This window comes from Furipterus horrens, unplaced genomic scaffold (assembly GCF_987537825.1).
Source record: "Furipterus horrens unplaced genomic scaffold, mFurHor1.1.pri manual_scaffold_1, whole genome shotgun sequence".
NCBI lineage: Eukaryota > Metazoa > Chordata > Mammalia > Chiroptera > Furipteridae > Furipterus > Furipterus horrens.
The window spans coordinates 155,477,977-155,490,995 of NW_028327171.1; the positions used below are offsets into that span (position 1 = coordinate 155,477,977).

The 13,019-nt window shown below is 32.8% G+C and overlaps 1 protein-coding gene across 1 annotated transcript in view; it reads right to left on the minus strand.

Moving 5' to 3' along the window:
- LOC150022090 (WD repeat, SAM and U-box domain-containing protein 1) overlaps window positions 1–13,019 on the minus strand; it is a 429,825-nt gene that overhangs the window by 179,355 nt on the left and 237,451 nt on the right. Inside the window, exons 6-8 of the mRNA XM_090280155.1 lie at window positions 9,422–9,610; window positions 4,998–5,165; window positions 3,912–4,105 (exon numbers count right to left, since the gene is read on the minus strand). Coding sequence (XP_090136281.1) covers window positions 3,912–4,105; window positions 4,998–5,165; window positions 9,422–9,610 — 551 coding nt within the window. The remainder of the gene's footprint in view (window positions 1–3,911; window positions 4,106–4,997; window positions 5,166–9,421; window positions 9,611–13,019) is intronic.

Genomic DNA, 13,019 nt, shown 5'->3' on the forward strand with positions numbered 1-13,019 from the left:
CTCAAGAATGCTGCTTAGAAGTGCCCCTGGCTGGGGAGGGGGGTGGTGTGAGAGGCAGCCGATCGATGTTTCTCTCTCACATAGATATTTCGCTCCCTCTTTTTACCTAACTTCCCCTCTCTCTAAAAATAAATAAATAAAATCTTTAAAAACTAAAGTATCTATCTGTTAAGAATGGAACAGAAATATAATATCTAGAGGAAGTGTTTCTATGAAATATGCTAGACAAAAGGAAAAAACCTTTCTTCTGTTAATCTTGGAAAATACATGGACCTTGTGTTTTCTTAAAGAAGGATCAGGAAAAGTTGATAAAATAATTCCTTAGGATTAAAAATTAGAGCCTGGGAAGCATGTTGTTCAGATTTTAAATTTGGATAAATGCTATTTGTAGTTAGTGATTACGCCTATTTTGCTCTTCTTGCAATAGTGTGTCAACAGCTTCCCAGCCGTCTGGATATTACAGCTCAGATGGTAGAGAAACTGATCTGTGCAGGATCACAAACTTTTGATGTTCTTTACCCAAAGAACCAGGTCCAAAAGTGGTTTTCATAAAATGTAGATGAGAATACACCGCTCTATTTATTATCTTTGTTCCTAGAATGTTTGCAGTTGATGCTAATGGTTTAACTGAGAATAAACCAAGAAGAAATTTAAAAATGGGACCAAATTCACTGATAAAAAGGGTGCACTTACTGAAAATTCTGGACATAATGTGCTAGCTCATTTATTTGTTTATTAAAAAATGTGCATTTATTCTTACATGTTTAAACTTCAATCACCTTCAAAGTACTCTCCATTAGATGCAATGCACCTATCAAGATGCTTTTTCCACTGCTCAAAACAGTTTTTGAACTCATCGATTTTGATGCCTTTCAGTGCTTCTGCCATTTTGGGGTTTTTGTTTTTGTTTTTTTTTGCTGTTTTTTGTTTCACCTCTTCCACACCTGCAAAATGTTGCCCTTTGAGGACTTTCTTCATCCAGGGAAACAAAAAAAAGTTGCTCAGGCAGGATCAGATGAACAGGGAGGGTGGGACATGGGGGTCTGGTCATTTTTGGTCAAAAACTGTTGAACACTCAGAGCGGTGTGGGCAGGTGTGCTCCTAAGTCAACCATCATGAAATGGACAAATGCATTGAAAGTCTTCAAAAAAAAAAAAAAAAAAATTCACTGAAGCTGAATGCAGGCTCTCACAACAACGCTATCTAGGACACTGATACAAATGGGTTCCTAGAACACCCACCTAGCCGGGGAAGTCTGTACTACAAGGGTCCTGTGGTCCAGAAGATAATTCTGGGTTTGTTTCTTTATTTATTTATTTTTGGTCCTCCTCTTGTTAATTAGGCACAGTAAGAGATGAACTACAATAATAATAAAGTAGACCAATTATAATACGTGACTGTAGCCTCTCCCTCCCCAGTACTTTTTATATTTTCTAGTCCAACCCTATTCCTGAATCTGTGTAACCACCTCTTAATTTAAAGAAATGGCTTGTTGTCAGCTGTTGCAGGGGATCCCTCGCTGGAGTCTTAGTATAAGCTCAATATTTGGTACCACACATTGCTGTCAACTGGAACACATTTTTGTTCATGTCTTCTACCCACAAATGTAATGTCTTTTCTGTCTTTAAGTACTTAATCACACATTGTGGCTCTAACTTTTGCAGTTTAAGGTGCAACAGCAAACTAGCACAAGTTTCTTTTTCCTTCTTCACAATTTCAGGAATAAAAGATACATTTTAGTGTTGATCTTAGCAACAGCAGAATGATTTTTTCTCACTTATGTCAAGAACTTTCAACCTTTCACTTAAAGGAACCATTTTACAGCTTCTCTTTGGCATATCCAAATTGCCAGCATCACTACTCTTGTGCTTTGGGTCCGTTGTAAAGTAAAACAAGAGTTACATGGACATAAATACTGATACCATGACAGTCAATTTGATAACTGAGATGAGAATCCAGTGACTAACAGGCATGTACTCTGGGCAGAGGGATAATTCACATTCCTAGTAGGATGAAGCAGGATGGTGCGAAATTTCATCATGCTACTAAGAACAGCACACAATGAAAAACTTATGAGTTGTTTATTTCTGGGATTTTCCATTTAAAATTTTCAGACAGTAGGTGACTGACCACAAGTAAATGAAACCACAGAAAGCAAAACCATGGGCGGACAAGGGGGACTACTCAATAAGCTGTCTGCTGAGATGCCAGTGACACTCACTAGATGATGTGCACTACTGAGTTTCCTACACACAGCTGGCAGCCACAGCATCAGAGCAAGAAGAAAACACTGGAACCATGACCAGAAACCCCTTCCTTTTCCAGTGTTTCTCTGAGACCCACTAATGACAAGCTCTAACATGTGCCAACTGGCAAAAAATAAAAAGGGTAAATTTAGAACTGACAGGCATTACTGATTACCTATACAGTTGAAATAAAACTGGCTACAGGATGATAACTACTGAACCTGAATAATGGGTACACAAGATTATTATGTTATTCTGTCTACTCTGTATATCTGAAAATTCCCATAAGAAAAGGTTTTTTGTTTTTGTTTACCTAAAGCATGGGATCTGAAGTCCACCTGCCTGATATCAAACCTTGACCACTAACTGACCCACTGTTTTAAGGCTGTTTCCCCATTTGTAATAATAGTACTTACCTCATTAAGGGTATAGGAAGGATTGAAATAGATATTATATGCTGCAAAAATTAACATGTGTGTTCTGTTTTTATAGGGCATAAGACTATGATCTCATTACCTGAGTGACTGTCTGTATATATAGGCCTCACTTAATCCTGTCTGCATTGCTGCCTCCTGAGACTCAGTGGTTTGACTGAACTAAGTAGCTGGGTTGGTGGAGCATGGTGTAGTCTGTGGGCTTCACTTTAAAACTGGTTTCTCTTTTCTATCCTAATGGCATGGGCAGAAAGGGCCCAGAGGTCTGAGAGGGGGGGAAACCTAAAATATTTCCCTCAGCCCAAACTAAGTATAGTGGGCAAAAGGGTTTTGGACAGGTGAGATGTGCCTTGCACAGCTTCCTCCAAAGAAGCCTTTTTTTCCCCTAATGTGGGACATTGAAAAATTAATCCGTCATCTAGTGGTTATGGATCGAATGATGTCTTTTAACCCTGTTGCCAAATTTGTTGCCCCCAGAATAAGACAAGGATGCCAGCCTATTAACCCAAGCACGCCATGGTCCGGGGACAGCCAACTGACCTGGAGTCTGCACGATCCTTCCCCATGTGGGAAGGCCACCCTCCCCTCAACACCGCCACTCTTATTAGGGATTTCTGGACCCAAGGGTAGGTAGGACGACGACCATGCCCAGCCTGAAGCAGCTAGAGGAGCTCGAGACCTTTGCCCATTGTCCTTTATAAGATTATAAAGGGTCTTAAGTCTGAGAGGGGGGGAATTGTTATTTTTTATTGTTATAAAAAATAAATTAATTTTTTTAAAAAAGAAGAATATAGGAAAGGGTAAAGCCAAAGAACTTATATGCATGACCCATGGACATGAACTAAGAGGGGTGGGGTTGCTGGGGGAAGGGGGGTACTGGGCAGAGGGGAGCAAACAGAAAAATAATTGGAACTATTATAATAACATAATAAAATATACTTAAAAATTAAAATAAAAAAAACAATGAAATAGATATTATGCGCAAAGCAATTAGTGCAGAACTGGTATGTTCTCAATAAATCTTAGCTATTATTATTATTTGTATTATTTACTGGTGCTAACAATTTTAATTTTTAAGATACATAACATTAGTACTACACCATAAAAATAAACATCTGCAAAGATATAAATTGGTAATTCATAAAAAATTATTTGGTAGATTCAGGTGGTTTGACTTTGAGAATGCTATATATACATCTGTTATAAATTTATCCTTCGAAAAACAATTTACCTTATCCTTGATTTTGTCAGCTCTAGCATCCAAAGGCTGGTTTTTGTTTTGATCCTGATTACATTTACGGTTTCCTCCACCTGAGCTTATACTTTTAGTCTGTCCCACGGAACTGGAAGCAGTAGTGGATAGTACAGATGTGTTGATACCAGATACAGATGATGTACTGTTTCCATTTATTGACCCATTAACACCTTGAAAATAAAAATAAAGATGTTTACACAAAAGAATTTATTCAACCATATAAAAGAATGAAGTAATGATATATATTACAATGCAGATGATTCTTAAAACTATAATGCTAAGTGAAAGAAGACAGCCACAAAGGTCCCAAGAGGTATGATTCACACTCTATGAGACAATCACTATACATAAATCCTTTTGGGATGATGATATATTTTGAAACTACACGAAGGTGATGGCTGTACAACAACGTGAATACGTTAAGTACCACTGAATTATTCACTTTAAAATGGTCAATTTTACGTTCATGTGATTTTTCACTTCAATTTTTACAAATGTTTAAAAGATAATTAAATGCAAAATTCATCCTTTTAGAGTAAACTCCCCTAAATACTAACTCAAGTGAAAATTAAAATAATAAACCATCTAAAATGCTATTATAATTTGCAAATGATAGTCTAACAACAGTCAACTACAGAAATGTTAATGATCATTTAAAAGAAAAAAGGAATACTAGGATATTAGTCTTAATAAACCTAATGCTTAATTAAAGTACAATATTATACTGAATTACATAAAAAAGCTAATGCAATACAGAGAAAAAGCAGCAGTTTGGAGTTAGAAGACCTGGATTTAAATCCTAACCATCCTACATCAATCTGTTAAGTACCACTTTCTTGAATAACTTATTTGACTTTGGTTGCAAAAAAACACTAGATGGTATTTAGCACTAGCTGCAAAATGAGAATACGTCCAGTCTCAAAGAGTTACTATAAGAATTAAACAAGACAATGTGAAAGTATCTAGCACAATGCTATGTAAGTGTTATTAAACTTGAACTCTACTGAAAATAAGTACTGAAATGCAGGATTTTTAATACTTCATTTAAGTTAACATGGATACCTTTCTCAGGACCATTTCGGTTACTTTTTCCTGAACTCCTTGAATGGAATGAGGAAGAATCATGATTCTGGGCTGGAGGAGCAAACAGTGGTGGAATTCCCAGTAGTGGTGGAAAGAAGGTTGCCCCTGTACGAGTATGAACATCTGTTGTTCGCCACCATTCTGCACCTCAAAACCAAACAAACAAGCAAAAATATTTGAATTAAGTTTCTAGTTAATGTAATAGTGCTTTTTATATTTTATTCCTGAAAAAAAAGTTTTAGTTTCAACTTGGAACAGAATTGCTGAATTATACATAGTTCTGATCATCTTTCTAATTGTAAGATTGCTAATTAGAAGTTATACATTCATCATTTCTCTCATTAAGGCAGTATTCAAGGAACTTCACTTCTGTAGCCTTCTTGGGGTGAAATTTATAAAGAACAAAGTTAGTCTATGGTTTTAAAAATAAAATGGAAAACTGGAATATTAAACAATTATTTGACTCTATGATGACTTATACCATAATTTTCTAAAATAGTAAAGAAAAATATTTAAGACTATACCAATCTATTTTAATGCCTTAGAACTTAAGATTATCATCTATAACCAATGATAAAAATTTCCTCTAACTGCATACATTATAGATCTGGCTCTGATAAATCAAGTTGTTTAAACAAAGACTGCTGTAATCCAGTATACCTCAATTGCATGTGTGGAAGAAAATGTTCTATAGTAAAAACATAAAGGCAACAAAATCAGTAAGACATTTTTGTACTAGGAATGAAAGTGCTCAAAGTAGATTTCAAACAAGTCAAGTCACATTAAAACATAAAAGATTTATAGTTTCTCCCCTATAGTTAGTGAAAAAGCTTAAACTTTGGTCATGCTTCCTCTCTCCTAAATTATGAATAACAATGACTGTTTTATCACCATAAAATGACTAAGTGTAGAAAATCATCAAATGTAATTTAGATGTTCAAACTGTGGCTCTCAGTTAAAACTTTTAAAAAAGAAGAGAAGCCAACTTTTACAGAGTACATTTTTTGAGGAAGGGTTAACATTAAGAAAAGATTTGAAAATAATCCAAAAGTAAGTCTGATATTGCCCCTTCTAAAATATCAGAAACAATTTTTCCCAACTGATTAACCTGCTACATTACCAAATTAGTTATAACCACTGAGGCTAATCTTCTAAGATATATGCACTATTTTTCATTGATTCTAACAATCATAAGGAAATTGGGGAAAAAAACCCCAGTAATATAGCATGGGAAAATTTCAATATTGTCAGTATAATAGATTATATGGTCTTTAAAGCTTTTCTGGGACTATCATGCTACATTAAAAACAGGATATAAAGTAATGGGCATCTTCATTATTTAATGGCAAGCCCAGCTTTTTAAAAAAGGTAAAAGTTCATGGTGGCTGCCATTCTAAAAGGTCTAAAACAGTATTAGCAGAAAACTGCAAAAGCTATTCTGTGCTGCAAGAAGGTGTTGCTAATGAAATGACACCAGTGTATATTCAGCAGTGCCTGAATGATGGGAACTCAACCAAGAATAACTACACGAAAGCATTAATCATTTATCCACTGTTTAGATGAAAGAAGTGTAATTTGATAGGAAGAAAACCTGTGTATTTTGGGCTTGTATCAGTACCGTTGGAATCTATTGTTATTTATAGGTTTGAAAACTAGGTTCCACATAGTTGACATAATGGGACTGAGGTTTTCTAAAGGTATTTGTTATTTAATATAGAGTCTATAATTAAAACATTACAGTTGAAAGTACAGACTTTGTAATCTACCAACAAATTGACAAGGTAATCAAAATGCAGTAAGATTCAAATATTTTAGACATAAACTCACAAAAAAACACAAAAATGTACTTAAAAATATCAATGGTAAATATGCACATGATAGAGATTAGACAATAAAGTTGAAAAAAAATGTGTGTTATAAAGAAGATGACACCACAAGCAATAAAAACAAGTACATAAGATCAACCAAATAAAAAGATAAAAATGGTAGGGCTTCCAACTACAAACTTTAAAAGTGTCTAATATGTATTTAATAGGAAATAATAGTTTTTGTTAAATAAGAGCTTATTTACATTCTAAATTGAAGAAAATAAAAGTTTAGTCACTCACAAACTAGCTTGTTTATAAAGTGATATATATAAAATAAGGATTACATAAATAAAAACATGGTGAATTTCTAAATGTATTCAAAGGTGGTAACAGCATAGCAGCAACATTAATCATATTCAATGGAAAGATTCTAATATTTCAGGGGCTATACTAAATCTCAATTTGAATCTAGAAGGTAGACTAGAATTTTAAACATTTCACACTTGATGGAGCCAGATACTTCAAAAAATTCATGCTAACATAATCTAAAAATATAATAACCAAAAATTGTGTATATTTTTAAAGAAATTATCATAAAATACTATTCAAAATTGAACAATTTTATTATACTAAGGTCCATTAAATAATGCATCTGTTGATTTAATCATCTAAAATGTAGAATAATTTACATGTCCATAAAATTTAAAAATAAAGGTCTTATTTATAAATACTAGCAATTTCTTCCGTGTGTGTTTTCATTCATTAGATGATTTCAAAAGTTTGGAATTTTGATTACCCTTGTGAATAAAGCCAACTACAGAAAATTCAAATTTGGTACTATACCAAACCTACAACTTAAATAAGTCCTCTATAATTAGGCATAGTCTCTGTTCATTTGGCAAAACAGTATGCTTCCATAGTCATACTTTTATCACTAAAAACTATATCTTGTAACTGTTTGTTTATCTATCTCCTAAAAACTGGTAACAGCATAACATATACTATGTAAGTGTATTTCTCAGAGCTTGGCCTAGTGCACAGAAGCTATAGTAAATGCTCAAAGAATTGTGTACAATAAATGAGTGAATGAAAAGTTTATGTACAACAGGTTAAGGGAATTATTTTTTTCTATACAGTAGAAGTATCAACATTATTGAAATTCAGATGAGTAATTTTTTATACTTATTAACCACCATTCCAGTGCAGAAGGTATTGGATTTTAATAATATAGTAATTATATTGTGGTTTAGAAATGCATCAAAGCAATACTATAACGAACCATAATGAAGATACCAGTAACTATCTATATTAATATCACCTATTTTGATTTTTATTCAGCAATCCTGTATTTCAGCAAATATCTATGGAATGCTCATCTTGCTGAACAACCATTCTAGAAACTGACTGAATTAAAATTCTATTCGTATTTTTAAAGCAAATGTTAAGACTTAGTTTAAGACTTTATTTTAACTTTCTACTCACAGTACCCCTTCCCACCATCCATCCCTTCTCCTCTAGACAACTAAATTAAAGGAATACTATGATTCCAAAAACAGTACTTGAAATATAGTTAACCATCTTTCATATATATGTGTGTGTGTGTATATGTGTATATACACACATATATGTATATATATATATGAAGAGCACTTGACAATTTATTACACATTAAAGTGGGCAAGAGAAAAATAATGACAGCTACCAGTTATGTACTAATTATGTGTGCCATTCGGCGCTAAACATGGCTTATCTCCTTTAATCTTTGCAAGAACCCTAAGTGCAGGTACTATTATTATTATTCTCATTTCTCAGATGAGAAAACTATGGCTGACAGGTCAGATTACTTGTTCAAGGTCACACAGCTAACATGTGGCAAAGCCAGATTTAAATTTGTGTTTATATCTACAGTTATGTTCTAATTTTTAACATCCCTTACTAAAGTAAAATTAATCACTGGAAACACTTAAAAGTTTAGTTTTTCAAAATAATATAACAAGACAAATTACAGCATGTTTATCTAAGTTAAGCTTTAATTGGTGCTTTACCCAACTACTGAATTCTCATAATCTTTAGAATTTGGGATAATTCTGGTCTTCTTGCCATGTATGTGGTACAAATCTATAGTTGTTTTGACTAAATATTTTTATAAAAATAGAAAATTTAAGAGCCAAGCTTATCTTTCTGACAAAATACAGAGAAGTGAGAAGTCAAGATGAAAGTACAGACATATTAATTTTAAGAGCTGGATCTTAGTTTTCCAGTGCAAGTTATTTTTTTAAATCAAAGCTGAAAAAAATTCATCAAATGCTACACTTACAAGATGTACACCTTCTTACATGTTATACTTCAATAAAAAGCAGAGGAAAACTTGGCCTAGTTATTCACTTTTGGTGCAGATGCATATTTCTCTAGCTAAACACTTGAATACCTAACCTAGCACACAAAGTATGGGTTTCTATGAACATGATAAATAGGACTGAGCAAATATACCAGGCATTAGACTATTCTTTTTGTTCAATTTAATAAACAAATTACTGCTTGAACATTTTCAAGCATTCCTCCTTTCCTTGAACACTGTTTGTAACAGATGTTTACCTGGAAAAGATGCTAGTTGGGGATGTGCGGCTAAGGCTGTGGGTGTACCAAGTGTCCCCAAACCACCAAATTCTGAATGCCCTGAGCTGGCTGAATGTAGACCAAAGACTGGGTGGCTGACCATTGGGAAGGCACTCGACACTGTGGACAGGTTAAACGGTTGATCCCCAGCTGCTTTGAATAAGTGTCCTGGGAGGGAAAAGAACACACTTAAAGTTGTACTGTAAAAACAGATGAGATTTATCTGATTTCAGCATTCATAAAATAGATAAAATTTATAATTTCTTATGTATTAAATTTTTATTTTACATTTCTCTTTTTCATTTCTACTCTTCAAACCCTATAGAATAAGATGTTTCTAGAAACACTAAAGTATTCAAATAAACATAATTAAAATGAATGGTATAACTTTATTTACTTTGAATTTGAGAAATGATGTTTTAAGTAAATAATTTTCACTAATTATAATAGTTTGACCTGCAGAAGTGAGGCAAACTTTCTGTGATGTTAATACATGTACATTAGTATATTATCAGTGTTTTCACTCATAAGGAAAATAAAAACATCTTATTAACATAAGGTTCAAAACCAATGAAGTTAAGTCCAGAATCTGTCACCAAGTCATTACTCAAATTATCATACAACTAGGCAAAGAGTTTCTTGTTTCCATGTATCAGAATTGAAGCTATGTTCTCCAATATCTTTTAGGTGACAAGGGTTGATACCAAAAAGAAATTATATTCTAGCCTAATAACACAATGTATAATAGAACATAAACACTTAATGAATAAACTTACTAGGTTATTTCTAAATGCACCCAAGAGCATTTATCAATATAAAAATCATTTTTATTAACTTCGTGGTAGAAATATCATGTTCAATTCTAACAATCTCCATATCATATTCAATTCAATGTGTGAATTTACAATCTCCACTTTCACCCTAAGGAGAATCTATAGTGTCATAATCCCAGGTTGGAGTGTTAAACAATCATACACATGACCTGTTTTTCATACATTGTAGCAATTTGGCAGAAAATCTGTTAATACTTTAAAATTTTTCTTTTACTTCCAGGAAATAATTAAGGTTCCACGGCTTGATACTATGAAAACAATATCAAACTCCATACTCCAGGCTATTTTAAGAATTTACCATAGAAAAGGTATTGAAGGTACTGTGCTCTGTGTTAAAATAAGAATAAGGCTTTCTTACTATCACCTGTTTATATCAGATCTGGCTCTGCGTTTCAATTTAATTAGCTTTAACGTAAGATGTTTGAAGTAATTTAAAAATATAAGTTAAAAATAAGTATACTTTTTATCATTTAGTTATTAAAGATGTCTCTATTTTCTTTTTTATTCCCTGAAAGCCAACACAAAGTCATCAAAAGGTCAGAGTATCTCTGTGAGATACTATATTCTTTACTGAAATAACACTATTTTTTATTAAAGTAGTATGATTTAAATAAATTGCATCAAATCACAAATATGTCTCATATCAATCTATAAGATAAAAGTTATGACTGAGGGTCAAGATTCCACTATAACAAAGCAATAACCAGATCTCAGGGAAGATTCTCCAGGTCTTTATGATGAAGGCCTGGAAAGGAACTGTCAGAAGGGAGAACAAGGAAAGGATACGAATCTGGGTATCTTTCCTAAATTAGCCAGTCTTTGTTTCTGTTCACCAAAGCCTAAACAGAAAATTTGTAAATTTGGTACTTTTGTGTTACTGGAGTTCTAGACTGCATTAGCATTGAAGCTGAGTTAAAACAAAACAGGGCATGCTACTAGGAAAAAGTGTTACTCAAATATCACTATCTTTAAGACTAGTGATAGGCCTCAAGAAAGAAAGAGAGAGAGAAAGAAAGAGAGAGAGAGAGAGAGAGAGTTTTAGGAAATTCTCAAAAACCCAGCTAGTTTCTCTTAAAGAAAAAAAAAAAAAGGGCCTATATCTTTAAGAACCAGTATTTAGTTTCACATGTTATTGCATATAAAATCCCTGGTTCTCACCAAGCAATGCAGTTCCTGAATCAGATGCCCTTTATCAAATGTTTTATTTAAAAACATGCTATGATCAGTTACATTTTCTTCTATATCAGTTTTCTTGATAAGCAAGTTGAACTGAACACTCTAGTATGGGGATTTTAGAATCACTTGTCATTTATATTTTACCAAATAATAATTCTTAAATTATATTTGCTACATAGATAGCAGTCATTTAATACAAAAATTGAGGGATAAACTCAAAGCTACATAAAATATATAAATTCCTAAGAGACTGAAATTATAAAGGGTCAGAAACTCATAGAAATACCTCTAAACAGCTAATGAACTGGAAGTAAGCAGCATTCTTAGATGCTTAGTTAAAACTTTAATTTTATTGTGAAGAAGTCAATCAGCTAAACCTTGGAGACTCATGGACAGAAAACATGAGTAACACCTAAATAAAGTTGTCACTCTTGCAGTAATAATTAAGAACTAATCACACACAATTTGGTAACAAAAATATATATATGTTTTTTTAACTCTAAGAAGAGTGACATCTAGAAAGAACTGAGTATAAAATTTGCACAAAATATATGTGCATGCACCATGAATTCAAAAGGAAAAAAAAAGTACGGTTCTGTACACAATTACATCTATGGCTGATAACATTACTCTATTTTGTTATTTCTTTTTATAAATTTCATGGAGAACATAATTAAGGTATAGAAAGCACCCAAGTGACAATGGAATCTATAGGGCCTATTCCTTGTTGGTGAGAAAAGATTCACTTTTGTATTTAGTACAGACAAGGGCCACATAATAATCATAGTGATACCATCCATGCATTATCAAAAATACATATTAGAGACTTTCTCTGCTATATATGAATAATGTTGATCATAGAAGGGAATAATTTTATAATACAACTCATAATTTTTACTATTTTTGCCTTTATAGCAAGAATGCAGACAATGACACAAAAAATATTTCTTATTAAAAGTTTCTGAAACACTACACATAATTTTAGTATTGTTTTTCTACTACCTTTTAAAAGACACAGATATTAATTTCATATCAAAATCTTCCAGAATTATTGATATTTATTCAACAGATTCAGTAATTCAGACATTTCATGAACATATCTATTAAGTATCAGGTACTATGTTTAGTAATTGGCATACAGGGATAAATAAGATATAATTCTTGACCTCAAGGAACTCATGGTTTGACCATAATTTAAGTCGTATGAATAGCTTTTACACTATAATATACAAAACAATTGAGTTAATATTTCATTACTATAAACCAGTACCGTCATATACAAGACTAAATAATAGATCCCAAATATCTAAGAGTGTCTCATACATAATAGATATATATAATAAATATCTGACGAGTGAGTCAATTCACTACTCATTAAGAGCAGTAGAGTCACATTCCTGGGACTGATGCCAAAGGCCTTCAATACATACTGGAAGTTGTCTTGAATTTTCATGTACATTTGCAAATATGTTTCCTAGTTTCCTGTTGCCTTACCTCTCCAACCCTTCTGTACTGACTTAAAAAAAAATTACCACTTGGTGCTTTGTTCCTCCTTGATTGCATTTAGG